This window comes from Sciurus carolinensis, chromosome 8, assembly GCF_902686445.1.
Source record: "Sciurus carolinensis chromosome 8, mSciCar1.2, whole genome shotgun sequence".
NCBI classification, from domain to species: Eukaryota; Metazoa; Chordata; class Mammalia; order Rodentia; family Sciuridae; genus Sciurus; species Sciurus carolinensis.
The window spans coordinates 80739864-80760786 of NC_062220.1; the positions used below are offsets into that span (position 1 = coordinate 80739864).

Here is a 20923-nt window from a genome sequence, read left to right on the forward strand (position 1 = left end):
TGTTGACACCACAGTGTAAATTTTATGTACAATTGACAGACTCAATGCTAGAGCCAAGAACTTCTCATCAGAGTTATAATTATATTGCCCCAAGAAATAATAAAATTTATTTCATTTATTAATTCCAAAAACCCAATGAGCTCTCATTAGTTAGAACTAGAATATTATTACCTGGACAATGATGACCTCATTCCTTGACTCCACTTTTTGACATGGGAAATGTATAAAACAGCTTGGTATTACTTTTGATTCAAACAATGTTAGTATTCACTGAAATGACTTTACTACTGTATAAAGTTGGTATATAATTAATTTTATCCTGAAGTTTGAGACTGAATTAATTAAGAAAGATTTTCAAGTCTATAGCAAAAGCTAATATCCAAAGTCATAATAAATGCATGATAAATTCAATTGTTTTTCATAAAATACATTCTAATGAATAATAACAATGAATAACTGTAAGCTTTAAATACATGACATATTCACAAGCTTTTGTAAATTTGTCCAACTGATTCTTCTTTCTACTCACAAATATTTTTGCCACCACCAATTATAAAGCAACTTAGCAGATTCCACTTCAGGTTGCATTGACTGAATTTTTTCTCAAGATCCTTGAAAACGTTCTCATCTGTAGTTATCACAGAGACTATTTGCAGCACCTAACTTTTCAGTCACTTTGAACTCCACAGCGTGCTTCAAAACAATGAAAACCAACACTGAGCAGTATCATTACAATCTGTCAACTTATCCTGAGCTAGGAAAACCACTCAAAATAAACTACCTTACTTTTTAATTATTGATGTTGCTCTCAATGTCTTCAATATAGAGCAAATGTTTTCATCAAATGACTAGTAACCTTAAATACAAGTTTTGCACTCTGAACATACTTCTTCCACTATTACGATCAAACATGATATAACTAACTCATTACCTAAAAACAATGTTCTTTACTTGGCAGGTAAATGACTCATGCAGAAAATTACTTTAGCTTCGGCCTCATTTTCACATTTTAATTTTGTGAAGAAATTCTGGTGTAAGTTCTATTTTAAGTTTTCTGTTTTTTCTGAATGTTGTTTCCTATGAATTTGGAATAGTATAATAAATATTCAGTTTGGTAAGGCTTATATATTTTTTAGTTTTCATCACTATATAGTGTCATAGTATATAAAGCAAATACTTGTAATTAGAAAACTATTCACAGTACACCATGCCTTAAAAAGCATTACATTTGAAGTGCACTTTTTCCTTCTTGTTTTGAGATAATGGATATACAATAGTAATTTTTAAAACTAAGATAAAATGTCACAGTATAACAGTACAAGGGGTGCTTAACATGCTATAAAACTATGATCACATCCCTGAGATTTGTAGCATGTTGAACAGCAGTGTGATGTGATGAAAGGGGCACATATAATTTATCTCGCAACTATTGAACTCCATTACTGAAGCCTAGGACTGCCAAAAAATAAAATAAAATAAAATAAATAAGTAAACAAATGACAAGACTGTATTCCAATAAACTTTATTTTTGGACGTGGAAATTTGCATTTATACACCTTTCACATGATTAGTATATTATTCTCTCCATTTTTTCCCCAATCATTTAAATGTATAAAAAACCTTCTTACCTTGTGAGCAATATAAAAATACGTAGTCAGATGTGGCCTGCAACCCATGTTTTTTTGAACTGTACAAAAAAAAAAAAAAAACCACGAAAGATTTCAAATGGCATTTTACAAAGAAATCCAAATGGACAAGATAATACCTTTGTACATTTATTCTATTTTGTGTCTTTGTGTTTAGAGTGTGATTCTTATGGGCAAACTATAGATTTCTTTTAATTGGGTTATTCAGCTCCATTTTTATTTTTCTGTGATCATTAATATTAGGATTAAATGTCTCATTTTGCTGTTTTCTTTTTACAGTTTGCTCTTGTTCTTTTTTACATTTTTCCTATTTTTTTTTTTTTGCCTTCTTTTTTTTTGTTTTTTGAACTGGGAGGGTCAAATCCAGGACTTTGCATATGGGAGGCAGACACCTTACCACTGAGCTACATCCCAGCCCAACTGAGCTACAGTCTTGCCTTCTTTTGGATTAAAAATACTTTATTATGCTATTATTCTATTACTCTGCTATTATACTAGCTACTAGCAGAATTTTTTCTTTGTCTCTTTCTCTATCTCTCTTTTTCCTTTTCTTTTCTTTTTTCTTTTTTGAGAGGGAGGTGATACTGCTAGCTGTCACTCTGTGCTCTATTATTTTAGTGGTTACATCTTTCACTTATCACACTCTACTTCCATCGGGTGTGGTGCCACACGTCTGTAATCCCAACCACTGTGAAGGTTAATGCAGAAAGATCACAGGTTGAAGTTCAGCCTATCCAATTTAGAAAGACTCTGTCTCAAAATAAAATAATAATAATTTTTTTAAGACCTGGGGATGTAGCTTTATGGTAGAGTTCTTAAGAGGCTGGCATGCTTGAAGCTCTGGGTTTAATCCCCAGAACTGAAAGGGGGGGAAAAAAAGAAAGAAATTAACAATAGTGTATCTCCATTTCTTCTCAATACTTTGCTATTATTATCATACAATTTCCTTTTACATATGGAGCATGCTACATCATGATTATTTTTGTCAGTTGTGTCCTAAAGAACTTCGAATAAGCATAAAAAGTCATATTTTTATTCACATAGTTAACTTTTCTGGTCTCTTCATTACAAGTTCTTTATACATATTTCTATTGGTATCATTTTCCTTCTGCCTCCAGGTCTTCTTTCACATTTCTTGTAGTGCTGGTCTGATGGTGATTAATTATTTTGGCTCTTATATGCCTGCAAAGTCTTTATTTCACCTTCATTTTTGAAATACATTTCCACCAGATACAAAACTTGATGTTGACAGATGTTTTTATTCATAGATTAAGGACATTGCTGTACATTCTTCTTCACTCTTTTCTTTTTTCAATAAACTATCCATAATTATCTGCATTTCTTTTCTCTATAAATATTTTTGGTTGACTTTAATGCTTTTCTTTGTTATCGACTTTAAAATTGTGATGGACTTTCCCGTAGTTTCCTACTTACTTCTTAGGCTTGAAATTCACTGATAATCTTGGATTTATTAACTTGTGGTTTTCACTAAATTTGGAAAATTCATTGGTTATTAATTATTCAAATATTTTTTTCTGTCACCCTAGTCTCTCACTTCTCCCTTCAGGGACTCCAATTATACATATATTAGACTGCATAAAAGTTATACCACAGCTCACAAATGCACTGATAACATACTCATAGCAGTTTTTTTTAAAGTTATATGATGCTTTTATTGATATTTGACAACTTTCCTAAATAAAAAGATTTTGATTCTAGTACAAATCCCCTTAATGACAATAGGCATGAAGCAGCATCATTCTTGAAATCAAAACCCTTTAAAACCAGTTGTTGAAATTCACTTAAGGAGCTTGAGAGCAGTGTTGTAGGGGACCAGGTTTTCACATGATCTCAGTCACCGCACTGCACCTTGGCTGGTGCCACCACACTGCAGCCTCCTGTCTGCTGGAGCACAGACCAGAGCATGATTTCTGCTAGGTTGAGCTCGTTCCTGACCAAGCAGAGACTCTTCCCCAGAGCAGAGTTCATGGAGCGGAAAACAGCTGCTTTTTCTTAACTGCTCCCCTCTTTTAGCTGAAAAATAGCTGTATCTACCCAGCTATCTATGAGGGTTGAATCAATAGCATCATGCTTCTGGCCAAACAGAGAGAACAAGAAACGTGCAATGTTCCCTTCTCCTTTGATGGGGCACATCATCTGGACACTGAACTTCATTTGAATCTTGGGAGATTCTTCCAAATTAAAGTGAAGCCCAGTTGATACTCACGATGGGGCTGTTTCCTAGTCTGTTCCCCAAAGCACTTGAGAAGGTTCTCAGGCATACTCTTTAATTGATGAGAGCACCCTGTAGCTCTCACAGAGCAGATGGTGCAGCACAAGCAGGGAGAGAGGAGGGGAGGTAGGGTTTGCATGCATCACAATATCATTCAGTGCCCCATAGTCCTTCCAAGCACTGAATTCAAATCCAAGGCATTGGTTATGCATTGGTGGGCTCACCAGCTTGCATGATGTTTGTCACATCAAAATCCACATCTGGTGTGTGAATCATCTTGGAGAGACCATGGACTGCAGCTTTCAACTCATACAAACTTTTAAAAGTATCATCTTGTTGGGATTCAAGAACATGCAAAGATGGGTCAGATCCTTCCTGCACATGGCCCTCCTTCAGAGCCAGGTTGCCGATCCTGCAATGCATGTTGAGGAGCTGGTACATGCGGCTCTACACCTAGCCGTGTGTGCCCAGGTTTTAGGGCTTTACCTGGTACATCGGCATGGCGGGAATCAAAGGAAGGAAAGTGGTGGGCTAGGGACAGGAACTCTAAGAAACTGTCCAGGGCCACAACGAACTGTGGTTACCTTTCCATTGCAGCTCTAATAGCAAAAAAATAATAAAGTACTTGCCTACCTAGCATGCATGAGGTCCTGGATTCTACCCCCAACATGGGAATAAAAAATGGAAGCGAGTCAAATGTTTAAGAATATTTAAGAATCAAAAAAAGTTTGCCAGGGGCTGGGGTTGTAGCTCAGTGGCAGAGCACTTGTCTAGCAGGTGTGAGACACTGGGTTCAATCCTCAGCACCACATAAAAATAAATAAACAAAGATATTGTGTCCATTTACAACTAAAATTTTTTTTTAAAAAGCTTGTAGTATAATATAAGGAATAAAAGCAGAATACACAACTGCATACAAACAATAATGCTAACCTGATATAAATATGTGTCTAGAAGAATGTAAATTTTAACATTATCTAAACTCTTCCTAATGATCATCTTTTCATGATAAGAACAAAACATTTATTTTTAAATGTAGTCAATTATAACTGTGCTTCTAGGTAAATAAATAGAGGTCCTCATTTTTCCATCCCAGCAGTAAATAAACTAAATTTTAATTTATTTCCTAAATGTCATGTGTCCCACTAAAAGAAGATTCATAATCAGGCATGATGGTGCACACCTATAATCCCAACCAATCAGGAGACTGAGGCTGGAGAATTCCAAGTTTGAGATCAGCCTCAGCAATTTAGCAAGGCCCAAGCAACTTAGTGAGACCCTGTCTCAAAATTAAAAATAAAAAGGGTTAAAAATATAACTCAGTGGTAGAGTTCGTCCTGGGTCTAATCTTCAGTACCAAAATAAAATTACTATTTTTAAATTTTGAAAATTTTAAAAAATTAATGCAATTAATAAAACAGTTCTTATGAAAATAGTTACAAAAACAATCTACTTGTTTGAAGTTTTTTTAGAACATATTTTATCTTATCTTATACTATGATGTTTCTATACTTTTCTATCCTTTACACATTTACTTAGACCAATTTATAAAGACCAAAAACATAAAAAAGAAATGTCATCTAATGTGTACACTTTAATGAATATATATAATATTTTAATTGGACACTACTATGATAAAATGGAAGAAGTGGAAGGACTGGGTTTGGGAGTCCAGACATGAAGTGAGCATCCATGTGTCCCCACAGCCCATTGAGGGGATAAACAGAGCCAGAGCAAAGAGAGAAAGATATTTTACAGGGGAGTGGCCAGAGCCATGATAGCAGACTGGTTGCATACAGACAGATTAATCACATAAATGAATCTATTAAAGAAAATGAAAACCAGATTTTTCACTTGTGAAAAGAAGGTAACAAATATGGAAATGGAGAAAACTGAAAGTAACCTATAGTCTTGGACTGGAATTGCAGTTATTGAATAATTGATCATTTTTTTTACAGATTTGAATTTTTTTAAGGTTAGACAGGTTACTTAGTCATGGATTAAAAGTAGATTTTATTGATGAAAGCCTTTATACATTTATACATTTCAATATAAATAGAGAAGAAAATATATAGATGTAAATGTGTGCATGCATCCATCCATACACATTGACATAAACTTCTCAGTCCTGCCCACAAATAATAAGCATAATTAGTTTTGTATCTTGACAGTTAAATAACATTCTCCACTAAAAGGAGTCAGAGCTGTATGGAGAAATGACTGATTTTAGTGATATGGCAGAGGTAGTGCAAGATGAACCTGAAAAATCATTTTATATCAGCAAATAAGGACATATTCAAAGAATGATGTCAAAAGACATCAAAGCCAACATGAAACGACTTCCTGGCTACATCCGGGACAATTGTATATCAAAATAAAACTTAGTTGGGGGTGGTAGCTCCCTCCTGTAACCCCAGGACCTGGGAGACTGAGGCAGAAGAATGGCAAGTTCAAGGCCAGCCTGGGCAACTTAGTGAGACCCTCAGCAACTTAGTGAAACCCTGTCTTAAAATTTAAAAGGACTAGGGATATACTCAGTGGTTAAGTGCCTGTGGGTTCAATTCCCCAGGTTTTTTTTTTTTTTTTTTTTTTAGAGACCTATAAACCAATTGATAAAAATATGAAACAATACTAAGAACCTAGTTCATACTACAAAATAAATAAAAAGTTTAATAAGGAATTGAATATTGGTATAGCTCCAAAAACAACACCTCAAAGCATTTATTAGTTAATAAAAGAAAAAATTGCTTCACAATGGAGAAGTGTAGAAGATGCCATTTAATTAATTATAGAAGTAAACACTACCAGAACAGGACCAATCAAAATTGTGTGTCACTTAAAAAGATGGAATGAGAATACAGAATCACTTCTGTGTTACTCATGCCAAAAAAATTCATCATCTGAATCTAATCATGAGGAAATATAAGATAGGTCAAAATTGAGAAACATTCATCCAAATAACTGGCCTATAATCTTCAAAAAATTCAAAGTCATGAACATCAAGGTTAGAATAAAGAACTATTCCAAATTAAAACCAGCTGAAGAGGCATAATAACTAAATGGAGTTGGCAATTCCAAATTGGATATCCTCTTGCTATAAAAGGATATCATGATTGAGATAACTGACAAGACCTGAATTAAGTCTTAGGGTTAGATGGCAATCATGTATCAAATATTAATTTTCTGATTTTGATTAAGAGAGAGAATGACCTTGGTCATGAGAAATCATCCATGAGTATGCAGAGGACAATAGGGTTGGTTTGAGGTCAGAAACTTACTCCCAAATGATTCAAAGAACAAAGAGTTCTTTATCCTCTAGTTAGAAATGGAACCACTGAGGGCAAGTTATTTTGTCTTTCTACCTCGGTTTCTTCATTTGCATTTCAGGCATAGTGATAGTATCTGTCTCCTAGCACTGTTACAAGATTTTTGTAAGGGCTGGGGATGTAGCCTGTCAGTGGGGACAGCATTTGCCTAATGCACATGAGGCTCTGGGCTCAATTCCCAGTACTGCAACAAAAATTAAAAAGAGATTGTTACAAGACAGTGAAGGTGAAGTACTTATTTTGTGCTCAGTAAGTGTTGGCTGTTCTTTGAGCACCTTTACATATTAGCCACAACTATAGTATGAAAATTATGGTGACTGACATTCTCATTCCTTCCTAATTTGGCCTCTTTCAGTCTGCTTTCGCTTCTGCCCTCCTCTCTCCTCTCCATGTGGGCCTTTCCATATCAGCTCTTGCCTCTCCAACACAAAGCACTGTATTCCAAAGCACATTCAGTGTGAATCCAAATGGCTTGAGTCACACTCCTTGATGATTATAATATCTTCACTGATAGAATTCATGAATGAAAAATAAATGTACCAAAAATATACAAGATCTTAAGGAGAATGAAATTATGGCATTTGCCGGTAAATGGATGTAACTGGAGAATATTACACTAAGGGAAATAAGCCAATACCAAACAACCAAAGGTTGAATGTTTTTCTCTGATACGTGGATGCTAACTCACAATAAGGTGGGGGGGAGAATAGAGGTACTTTGGACTAGACGGAGGGGAGTAAAGGGAGAGGAGGGGGTAGGGGAGTAGAAAGGATAGTAGAACAAATCAGACATTATTACCCTATGTGCGTGTATGATTACATGACCCATGTAACTCTACATCATGTACAACCAGAAGAATGAGAAGTTATACTCCATTTATGTGTGATGTGTCAAATGCATTCTACTGTCATGTATAACTAATTAGAACAAATTTTAAAACTTTTAAAAAATATACTAAATCTTAATTTTACAGATTCCATAAAGCAAAATTTTTAAGACATTAATTATTTGCCTTTAGAATATTACTAAAGATGAATTAAATTCAATTTTAGTAAATATACAAGCTAAAATATAACATTCTTTTCCTTTTTACTCTTCATGAAATGGAATATATAAAACCTTCATGAAGAATTCATAACATAATTCAAACTGTCTTTTCAAGGCCTTAAATTTTAAATACATATCTGTTTTGTATGTATGTAAAACTGGTACTTTCATGTTACTAATTATTAAAATATTTATTTTCCCATAAAATTCCCAATACATGGGACCACAACTTTATACACAGTGAAAGTGAAGAATGCTTAGTTAAAGATTGGATTTTTTTAAGTTAGTTTTTTTTAACAGTAACTATGATTCTCCTACGTTCAAACATCAACTTCTTTAAGAGTTTCTAAGTTAGGATTGAGAGGTAGGATGCCAGTATGCGTGTGTGTATACACTGTAGATTTCATTGAGAAGTCCTGTAACTCCAACTTGCAATACAGTTAACTCAGATTGGAGTGTAAAATCCTGCAGAGTTATTTACAGGGAGATCTCAAACAAAGGAACAGAAAAGTCTCCCTCTAAGCAGGTCATAATTTCGGAGAGCCTGTTTCTATCCTGCTTTTATATAGTCTTCTCTACTATGGTCCACCACACTGAATGCTAGCTTATGTGGACATCTCAATATCGGACCTGAGGCAGAAAAATGAAACACAATTCCTAAGTCAAGGGCATTTAAAAATATTTGTCTTATTTAATATCTGAGTATAAATTCAAAGTATAAATCTAAGTATAAATCCTAAATAAATAAATAAATAAATATAGCCTGCCTTATTTTGGAGGAAACTCTAAGAGGAAATCTTGTAAGTTTAAGGCTAACTGACTTTTTCCCCCAAAATATGTCTAATTCTAGGCAACAAGTGCAAGGGTCGGTGTCTTAATGCAGAATGCAACCAACATGGGACTGTCCGTTATCATTTCCCTTGTATATGGATGGGAGATGACACTCTTAATTCTGAGTGTTGCTCCAGTACTTGCTCTAACAGGAATGATTGAAACCGCAGCAATGACTGGATTTGCCAACAAGGATAAGCAAGAACTTAAGCGTGCAGGAAAGGTAAAATGAAGGCTATTATTACCAGTACAACATTTTAAAAGAAAAATAATCAGAGCTCCCATCTTTATATCAACCTCATCTTTTAGGAATCTGTAAAGTGGACTGTGGTATGTATGTGTGTATACATGCACATACATAATATATATGTGTGTGTGAGAGAGACAGCAGAACTGTGTAGAACGGGGTATAGACAGGGGATGGCAATAGGGTCCATTAGAACACAGGATCTGGAGTCATATTGGCTGAGTTAGAATTCACTTTGTCACTAAAAAATACGTCATTTGAGCATGTTATGTGAACTGTAACGTTTTGTTTTTTCACTTGTAAATGGGAATAATAGTATCCACTTACAGATTTGTGTATCACACAAAACAGCATTAGTAAATGGAAAACACTTAGAACAGTGTCCGAAAAGAGGAAGCACATAATAACAAAGGACATTATTTAGCACCCACTCTTTCCCTTAGTGGTAGGCAGTGCCTTACTTTCCCAGTCTACCCTTAGATAGCCCTGGTAGTAGGTAATAATGCATTTATTGCTTTTTTGTTGTTGTTGTTTGTTTGTTTGGGGGGGTTGTGGGGTTTTGTTAGTTTTGGGCTTTTTAAATTTAGTTTGGATGACTTCTATCCTGCTCGTCTTGGCTTTCATCTTAGTAAAGGTCCAAAACCTGAGTTCATGACAGTCTTTCAGAAGCTGCATCATGAAGATACTGAGTCTTCTCTTGGCCTTACATTCCAGGTCTTTGGCTATTCCTCTCATAGTATGGTTACACAGGTAACCATGATCATTTAACACAGTGGTGAGCATCTTCTGAATATCAAAATGATTTAGATGTCTTTATGGTCTGTATCAAAGTGACTGGATCACAGCTAGATCAGTATAAAGACCATGAATATTCGTGAGCAGAGAGGCCAAGCACAGGACTCAGCTAATCTGATGTGCCTGGCCCTGGAATGTCAGCTTGTGTTATGCAGATTTAACTACTTAGCAAATATTTGCCTCAGAGGCAGTGGGCAGTTATTTAGCCTAGGTGGTGTGATTTAAAAATTTAGAAATTGCAAAATTTCTAAACTAATGAAACATAAGATTTTCCTCTCTTATTTTTTGTATCATGAGCTTTAGTTATATATCCCTTTGACTTTTCTTTTTTGTATCATTAAAGTAATCTCAGGCTACATCATTAATAACTTCTAACAAATAGGCAAACTGAGTTCTTTCCCTATAGCTTTCAATAACTAGGCTACCAAGACAAATTTAGAATATAGACCAATAAAACACTCTGGTCCTTCTTTAATTATATGTATAGATTTGAACAGATCATCAAACATTTTGTTTTTCAAACTTAAAATGACTTTATTTTTAAAGATTGCATTATTTTCTAAGTGTCTGTAATGATCTTTCTCTCTTTGTCAAAATTAATCATGAAGGCTTTTTGTCGTTGTTCACTTCTTTTCCCCCTCAAAGGAAGCTTCAGCATTCATATCCATCTTTCTTGCATACTACAGAATATGTTTAGAACAAAAGTATTCTTTGAGTTTATTTTGAAATTAATGAGAATTTTAAACAACTCAACATCAAAATTGAAAGCAGTATCCTGGTGTCCTAACCACAATTCAGAAATCTAGTCCCTCCTGCAACCCAAGTTGTCCTTCAAATAATGCTAGGTGTCTACCTGGGTCCTCTGTCCCACAACCTACAGAGTCAGTCTGAAACAAAATGAGAAAATGGAAAGTTTCTCTTTCTAACCAACCTCTGTTCTCGTGTCCAAATAGTTCTAAAGCAAAAGTCTCCTCTGTTTGGGATCCCATGTGATTACACTTTCTTTTTGAAAACTTTATAAATATGGAGAAGCATTAATTATATTTGAATTCAATATCTTTTTAAATTCACAGACATCAAAATGAGAAATGATTTTATCTTATAAGTAATTTTATAGCCACATTGCATGATACCATATTGAAATGTTCCTGAGCCCTTATTAGTGGCTATTTGCATTTCTGAACTAGAATAAAATAATTATTTATTTGATTCTTTGTTATCTTTTAGTTGAATCATTTCATATTTTATAAGAAACTTCTTTGCCTATGAACATAAAGCTCACTAATGATTTATTCCCCAGCCTGTGGAACCAATTTAAACTGAAATTCAGTAAAGACTTGAAGGGGGCTAAACTTGGTACACTAAATCTTTTCAAGAACATTGTTCCTCAAGCTTATTATCCCAAAATGTATTTTTTGAATCTTATTTTTGGAGATGGAGGAAGGAAGGTAAGAATACTTGTCAGAAAATCTTACTGACTTGATATTTTTACTATGTCTCCATTATAAGTGACTAGAATTCACTACCAGGAAAAGTATAGGCATTGCTAATTTTATTTCTTTATTGTATTATCCTATTTTATAAGATAGCAATTGAAGCTGTGGAGAACATTCATACTATAGTGTCATTAACAAGAGAGAAAGTCTTTGAGCAAACATATGAAGAGACTCTTCAGACCCAACACAGGTGACTATAGATTTCATCCCAGCGATGTTGATTGTGTGCTATCCTGTAAAGCCACTGCTCCCGAATGCTCCAGCAGTTTGCCTAACAATCCACCTGCTCTAGAATCTTTCCTAAGAATGGTGTGTCATAATTTCTCACATGAATTTACTAAGAAGACATGAAGAAAATTCAAGGGCAAACACAATTACAATGAACATTTTAAGTCTTCCACGTCACTAAAGTATACACATGTCTTATTAACCAGAAAGAAGATTGAGGAAGTAACATATTCAAGAAATAAAGAGCATGCATCCCTTTACTTTAAATCTCTAGGATAGTTTACACTTTAAAACAAATGTATGTACGGCAAACCTATTCATTAAACTAGTCCTCCTTAACACACTGACTTAGGGACATTCTGTGTTTCTTTATACCTTTCTGCACTCAGGCCTGTGGTTGATACCACCCTTTAATTGCCTCTATGTATTCTATTAATGCGAGATTATGGTAGAGAATTAGAGAATAATTGTACATTGCTCTAAACCATATTTCTTTCATTATCCTATCACAGACTTTGTTCATTCATTCGAAAGTAAATAAAGACATCTTTGTTAAACCAAACTATAAAGCATATCACTATAGAGAAAATCATTATACCATCTGTCTTCTCTATAATAATTCTCAATAGTAAAAAAGAAAATCACATTTTATTTAATCCTTAGAAAAATGCATATCCACCAAATGATAACATTTCAAAGTACTATATTCATTATGCTATATTTATTAAATTCATCTGACTACAACTCATGTACCATTATTTGGTAAATTATGCATTTCAGAAATACCTTGAAGAAAGCACAAATCATAGGAAGCTGCTATGCATTCAGCCATGCCTTTGTGTATTTTGCCTATGCAGCAGCATTTCCATTTGGAGCCTATTTAGTTCAAGTTGGACGAATGACACCAGAGGGCATGTTCATGTAAGTTATGTATATACGAAGACCCTGTACGTGGGTCATATTAGCTGAAGGTGTCTAGTTTATAGAGAGGATTGTCATTTAAATCACATATGTGGGAGAGGTGTACTCAGAAACTTAAATATATATATATATGCTTATATCTGTATATATGCATATATATATGTTCGGTTTTTAATTGACAGAAAATTACTCTATGTGTTATGAATTTATAGGGCACAATGTGATGTTTTGATATATGCTCATAATGTGGAATGATTAAGTCAAGCTATTTTTGTTGTTTTAATATCTGTAAGAATATTAACCTTTCTCTAAATATTTAATGGTAAAATACTGATACCTATATAAACTAATAATCCAAGTTTAATCCCCAAATGAATCACCCACAGATTCTGTTTTCTAGAATGTGGGAATGCAGGAGCAACATATGCCTTCATGATATCCACTCCACAGGGAATTTGCAAGACTTTATGGAATTCTGAGAATGAAGAGAATGAAAGAGAATTCTGAGAATGAATATCTTAATACATTAAGTATGACTGCAAATCAGTAAGGTTGAGTTCTTTGCTAAGTAAACACTTCAGAAAACAGAGCATATAAATGAGTATTCCCCTTCAGAAAATTCACATTTGGAGTTGTTGTGATTGCCAGTGAGGCTTCCTTTCACAACACATTGGTTGAAGCTTGTATTCTAGAATTCAGTTCACAAAGTTATGATATTTCTTAACTTCATAGAAAAGGCAGCTAACTGAAATTAGAAATTTTAATTTTGACTGTTCATTCTGAGCTTCCTATGTGTAAAATGTCAGAAATAGGAAACTTAGAATGAACACTCAAAATTAATTGCTAATTTTATCATAAATGTCATTACTAAACATTTAGAGCTAAAGAAAATCCATACAATATCTGACTCAACAAATAGTATTCTGTTTTTTTAACAAGTTCACTGAAACATGTACCTCAAAGCAACAATCAGCAAGAACTCCTCTGAATGACGACTTGGGAGATTATACCTGTTCCCAGAACGCTGCCGCTTAGAAAACACCTGGGAACTCCTCTCTGGGTGCTGCCTTCCAAGTCTCAGGATGTTTCTTTGAATAACCTCAATGGTGGCACATGTTTGTGTTTGTGGTCATGTTCCATTTAAGAAAATGGCCTGAACTCATTTGAAGTCAAATTGTTTCAGAAAAACTTGGAATCAGTTTTAATTTCTAATCACATGAAAATGTTTTCCTTTACTCGGCATAGACTAAGATTCCCAGGAAGTTTCTTTGCTAGGCACTGATAAGAAAACAATCCACAGTTCACCAATCCAGTTTTCCTGAATCATACCTAATGATGAGGTAAGATAAAACAGTTTAGCACAGAACAGTACTTAGCAGTTTCCTGAAGGGAGATTTTCTTATACAATGGAATATCTGTATTTAAAATTTCAACAGAAAGACACAGGGTCCCTGTTCTACTTTGTTCTCCTAGCTTCTAAAACAGCAGGCAGTGTTACCCGTGTGAACCTATAAACAATTATGGCATGTAGCCTTGGGCTTCATTCTGATTACATAGACTAATTAGTCAGATTAAGAAGAAGCAAAATCTGGCATCACATAAATTAATTTATTCAATTCATAGGCTCCCATTTAATCAACAGAATTCCCTTGGTTCTAATGTAGTGTAGGCACTCCCAAGCTTAAAATTTACTTATACTCCAAAAGTTTGATTACAAACCAATTGCTTGAAACTCAGAAAATGTCCTTGTGTTGCTCTAAACTTTAGCACCTTCTCAAATCCCCAGGGAACCATTCTTTCAGCATAACTGGTTTTGAGGATTAGAAAGCAAGCCAATTAAACAGTCACACGAATGTAGGGTATCAGGTGATTGTACAAACTCTCACAAAAGATGTTCATGTCTTCTCTTCAAGTTCTCTAACACTACTCTCTCTTTGCTTTATAAGCACCTGTCTTCAGAAAGCAAAAAGAAAAAGAAAAAAAAAAAAAGAAAGAAAGAAAGAGAGAGAAGGAAAGAAAGAAAACAAAGAAGTCTTTTCCTTAAGTCCCCTTCTATCCATCTCCAAGGTCTCTGCTCTTCTTTGCAACCAGATCTCAAATAGATTTCAAATGGTTGCCTATTCTTGCTCTGGACACTTTCTCATCTCTAATCTCTCCTAAACTGCCTCTGGGCAAGCCTTATTATGTCCCACCACATTTATTGGAAAGACTCATGGCCAAGGTCATCACTGACCTCCACCTATACAGTCTTCCACTTCAGCTCTCAGGTTCCTCTAACGTGATGTCTCTTCTCAGGGACATTTGACAAATCTTTCCTGAAACACTTTCCTTCCAGCTCTCACTCCTGGCCTAACTGGCTCCTATTTTTCTGTTGGGCTTCTCTGTTTTGAAGGGTTTAGAGCTCTCAGAACTTTCATCCATACATTCTCACCAATGTTCTTATCTAATGTCCTAAGACCTTTCTTCTCTGTATTTCCATCTCTGACCCTGCCCCTGAGCATTAGACTCTTATCCAACTACTTTCTAGACACCCCCACTTGAATGTCTAAAAATATCTTAATGGGTCCCAAACAGAATTAAATGTTTTAAACCATTAAACCAATGTCCTGATTTATTAAAATACTATAATAACTTTCTGTTTAAAAATTTGAATAAAATAAAATTCCATACCATGACCTAAAAGCCCCACATGATGGGGTTTCTACCCTCCTTTCCAACCTCATCCATCCCTGTCCCCTTTGTGAAATATATACCAGCCCCACACTTGCCACTTCTGTCCCTGGCACACCCCACCTTTGTGTCTGTACACTTTGCAGGCTCTTCTATCTACCTGAATGTCACTCCCCAGGTGTGTGCCAGTCCTCTCTCTTACCAAGCTTCTACTCCCATGTCTGCTTCTCAGAGGGGCTTTCATTGATGAACTAAAGTGTTCCCCCTACCCTTCCCTCCTCATCTTTCCCATTATTATGTTTTAATTTGTTTATAGTGCATCGCTATCTGATACTGCCTTTCTTTTCTGTATTTATTGAGTGCATCCACTAAGGACAGGTCTTAGCCTATCTTGTTCACGAATGTTTCCTTAAATTCCACAACAAGAGGTTGACATGGCACATATTAAATGTTTATTGAGTGAATAAGTGAATCAAAAGTTCAGGAAGAGAGCTGGGAGTATAGCTTAGTGGCAGAGTAATTGCCTAGCATGCTTGAAACCCTCGGTTCAATCCCCAGCAACACACACACAAAATAAATAAATAAAGGAAGTAAAAATATGCCTCCAGCGTCGACTTGACACTACTCCTGTTTTTCACAGATTTAAAAAAATTTTTTTCTTCCTTTCTATATTCATCCATCTAACACCAGGTGTGTGAACAAGGAGACTGATCCTACAGTCAAGTACGTAAAACTATGATATGTGTAACTGGGAATCTCCTTCTCACACCAAGATTTGCCTGGGTCGAAACTAAGGAGAGAAAGTTCTTAATTCAAAAATGATACAACCTCAAAATCATGCTGATCACTATCTTTTTAAATTTATTTTGAAACTGATCCATAAGAATTATACATATTAATGGGGTGCTGTGATATGTTTTGATACATGTATACTTTGCATAATGTTTAAATTAGGTTAAACATATTCATCTCCAAAATTTTTCATTCATTTATGGCAAAAAGCTTTAAAATTCTTTCTTCTAGCTTTTTAAAATATATAGCATATTACTGTCACCCTACTATGCAACAGCACAGAACTTCTTGCTCTAGCTGTAACTCAGTACCCCTCGATCAATATTTTCCCATCCCTCCCCCTTTCCCAACTATTTTCCCCATCCTCTAGTAACTAGGTTTGTCTCAAATACCCTGGTGATATGTTTTTCAGAAAGAAACAGGAGAGTACCTAGAATGAGTAGTCTGTCCCCACAAACCTCTCCCTGGGGCCAAGGTAGACCAGATGCATCATCTACGGTGACTGACCTGTGATCTGGTGCTTTATGATTCTGCCTGGCTCTGGGCAGAGTCACCATGGGTGGACCAGCCCCAGCCACCTCTGTCTTACCTGTGGCCAGCAATGCCATCAAGCTACACTGTGACCCCCCACAGCCCATCAAGACCAGCAAAACACTGGGATGGGAAGAAGGCCCACATTGCTATGGGCTACCTATTGCTGAGGTGGACTCATGGCCCAAGCCTTCAGCAGCCAGCCACAGGTGACGCTGACTGGAGCAGAAGTCCAATGAACTGGAGCAGGTGTCTTCCCCTGGCACTGGAGCCGTTCCAGAGGCTCTGTCCAAGGGCAGGCCTGGAAGTGGGGGCTGTTAGGATCTGCCCACTGCTTATATTTCACCAGCCCAGCACTACATTACTTTGCAAATTTTGTGCTTATTATCCTGTTCTACCCCCAGTAAGTGGGGTCTTTACCACTCTGTGCCGCCTGAGGTTGGATAGTTTTGGTAAAGGCAGTCCCTTGGTCACCCAGGCTGACTAAGAGGGGTCACACCTAAATCTCACAACCCTGAGGGTTTTAAAGTTGACAGAGGCCCACACCACAGCTGGCAGGTCAAAACACGAGTCTGTCCCATGGAAGGGCAGGTGCCTGGGCATTGGATGCCAGGGCAATTCTAGAGCTTTCTCTGTGAGGACAAGCCTGGTGTTAGCTGTGTTGCCTGAGGTTAGAGAACAGGTGGTAGAGATAGTCCCTTGGCCATCAAGGTTTACATTAAACTGGGTTTCACCTGAGTCTCCTGTTGCAGAAACTGGTACATTCTCAGGAGGGCAGATATGCCCCGGGGCCCACTCTAAGCCTGGAAATGATGCAGACCAAAACTCAAATCTTTCTCACCAGCCCACAGATCTCTGCCTAATGCCATGGTCAGTCTAGAGCCTCCATTGCTAAAGATCCCATAGGCTGGCTAGTTTAGAGCTGGCCTGTCTATGGGACCTTCAATTTTTACTGGCTGCTTGGTCTCACTACAGCAGATCTAGCACTGGGCTTCAAGACAAAATTCTATGTGATTTTTCATTCTCTGCCTCCCAGTGGGTAGAATCGTGTGGCTCAGCCACCCAAGGTTGGAGGAGGGTTGGTGACACTCAGCACCTGGTCTAACAGTTCTAGCAGCTCAGTCATACACACTAGCCTAGGGGCAGGGGTAAGGTTTTCATGTGCTGGCCGAGTACTGGATTTTGAATCTGAGCACTAGATTTAATTCTTCTCCCTCCCCCAGGAAGGATGTGTCTCTCTCCATGCTTAGCCTTGTGGAGTTGAGGGAGAGGTGATGCAGGCAACTCTATCCTTCCTGTCTTCTTCAATAGTATTTTCATTTTATTCTGTGGTCTCTCACCTGATTCCCTTAGTTCTTGTGAAGTTAGTTTGGTGCACGAGCTATGCAACTTGAGGTTTCTATAGAAAGAAATCGACTGAGGATCTTAGCCAACATCTTGCTTCACAGTCAATCTTTTTCATGCCAGCAAGTGAGGCCAAAGAGGATGTTTCCTGAAAGGGAACTCCCAAGACTCCAACCATTCCATTGTTCATAATAATCACTATCAATTAAATCTTTGCTCAGTATTAAGGATTTCTCATGTGTTACCTGCTTAATCCTTTACTCTGAAATATAATGATTCCCATTTTACAGATAGGAAAAATTAAGACTCGAGACTAAACTTGCCCAAAGTCACATCATCAGCAAGTAGCAAAGCATAAATTCAAGTTCATGACAGTCTTTGTTTAGTATATATTTACTATCATTATTACCAATGCTTAGCCAAATCTTCAAAGAATATTTCCACAAAAAATTTTTTTGCAGTAATACTTTCTTAGTCTTACAAATATTTGAATATCCAGAGGTGGGTTGATTCTTAACAGAAATGGAACAGAAGTATTAGTATTATTGCTTAGAGTATTTTGTAGCCCTGAAATATTCTCCTGAATAAAAAGTCTTCAATACAACATGCCACCAACGCATAAACACACACACACACACACACACACACACACACACACGCACACACACACTGGCCTAGTACACTTCTTTTAATTAAATTCATTGAAAAGGTCATCTTCTGAAGACATAAGCATTTTAGGTGTCAGAACATATGTAGGACAATTAACATAAGGATAATTATTCATTAATTATACCCCAAGGGAAAGAAGAAACAGGGAGTTGTCTGAGCTATAGCAGCTAGTATCGCTTTTTTTTTTTTTTTTTTTTTTGGTTTTATTCAAAAAGACTACAGAGTAACAATGCCCATAGTATTATATTATGGACATAAATAGTTTGTCTGGGAAATAAGGGTACAGTGTATAATGGGAATAGATAAGATTTATCTTCAACCCCAAAACTTCATTCTTCTTAGACACCTATTATGATCCTTTCTATCATGAATGTGCAAAAGTATCATTCAGACATACTGTATTATACCTGTCCTAGAAGATTCTGTGACTTCCAGAATTCAGAATGAAAGATGGTTTTCTTTCTAATCAACCAACTGAATGGAAGAGGTTTACAAAGAAATTCCTTCCTATTGGAATTCTAGTAGAATTTTCCATGATCTTTTATAATTAAAAATCTCTTTGTGCCATTTTCTAAACAAATGGTTTCGCAACTCACAAATCAAGGCACTGGTAAAAAATGTGGATGCTTGGATCTCCCCTCACAAAGTCTGATTCATAGGTTGATATGAGGCATTTTATCAAACATCTCATATCATTCCAAGGTATAGGATCTGAGGTTCCCATTGAAAGAAATACTAATGAGCCAGGTGCAGGTTAGAATGAGTAACACACGCCAGAGTTTTAACAGCAGAATTTCTTAATGTACTCAGATTATCAGCAAGTCTGTTTAGAGAAAGAGCCTCAAAAGAAAAAAATAATAATAAAAAGGCAACATGCATGTCTTAAGATATAAAAAAAATGGTCTCCTTTTATCTCCATTTTTGATTATTGTAGGAGTTTCTCTGAAATGAGCATTTAAATAAGATGGTAACATTTTTATTCTGCAGTCTTGCAGCCAGGGATTAGGCAGTTAGAAAATCTCTTGTCTAGGGTCCCCTATCCATGTATGAAGCAAAACACATTACCTCTCCTTTTCTTAAACTGGCAACACTGGATTTAGTAATTTACTATAAAAGTACAGAGTTTTAAAATTACAAATTATTTTCTCCTGTCCCATTTTATATTAGTGCTATCAGACTGGAGTCTCACTTGCCTTTTGCAATGTAGTTCAGCAAGCACTGGGGCCCAGCCTCTGCTGTAACTCTCCACACCCGACTTGGTGACGTTCCTCTACCTCTGTGAGTTGCATCCTTCTTTGCTATATGTATTGGCTAGAAGCTAAGTACAGCAAACACATAAAAGAAAATCAAAACATGACAGTACGTACAGTAATAATAAAAACCAGGCCTTTGAAAACTACCTGAGAAGCAGAGCCAGACAGCCCGTGTGTTTGTGGCCTACTCCTCCTAAAATCTAACTGCAGTTCCTGAGAGGAAATAATATTGGACTTTTGATATTAAATGTGGTTATCAGTCCAAAGAGCAATGTAAGTATGTTTCCAATAAATGTTAACAGTGATTTGATAACTTGAAATACTAAGACATGAAAGAAGCATGCTGGGCCTCCACCGCCATCTTTGCTCTTAGAGGCCGTGCAGCATGGAAGAACTGGTGTGTCATCTGTCATCGTGGTTTTTAGGGAAGTAGACCTAGTTGACTAAAGCAAAGAAAATAGTAAAGACTTCTTTCTTGTTCACTGTCTGGACAGCCCAGCTCCTGCCTGGCTGCTCCTCAGAGGTTTTCAGGAAGAGAGGAGAATAAGGTAGAGTCCAGATTCACCACCAAAGGGATCCAAGGACAGAAACCAAGGGAGAGTAAGTGTCTAGGACGTGTGAAGATCCCAAGATGGGGAGACAATGTGCTGGGAAAGGTCACTGGGTCAGCTTTTCACTGGAAGGAGCACTGCATAGGAAGACACGCAGCCAGCAAGAGGCTAATGGTACTGCTGAAGCGTTGCATGACTGTGGTCCTGGGCCAATGGCATAGTGTTTCTGAGCTGGAGTTTCCTTATTTGTTAAGTGGTATGAGTTTCTGCTCTCATTATCTCCTGAGTGATCCCATGGTATTTTGTATATGAAAATATCCTGTAAGATCCAGAGTGCCAGATA

At 36.4% G+C, this 20923-nt stretch overlaps 1 protein-coding gene and 1 pseudogene across 1 annotated transcript in view; one reads left to right on the forward strand and one right to left on the reverse strand.

The window, feature by feature from the left end:
• Positions 1-20923, forward strand: part of Abcb5 (ATP binding cassette subfamily B member 5) — a 146089-nt gene that overhangs the window by 108366 nt on the left and 16800 nt on the right. The window contains 3 exon segments of the mRNA XM_047561242.1: positions 9103-9306; positions 11711-11811; positions 12630-12770. Of these exon segments, the coding sequence (XP_047417198.1) occupies positions 9103-9306; positions 11711-11811; positions 12630-12770 (446 nt within the window).
• On the reverse strand, positions 3445-4380 carry LOC124990819 (aminoacyl tRNA synthase complex-interacting multifunctional protein 2-like; annotated as a pseudogene).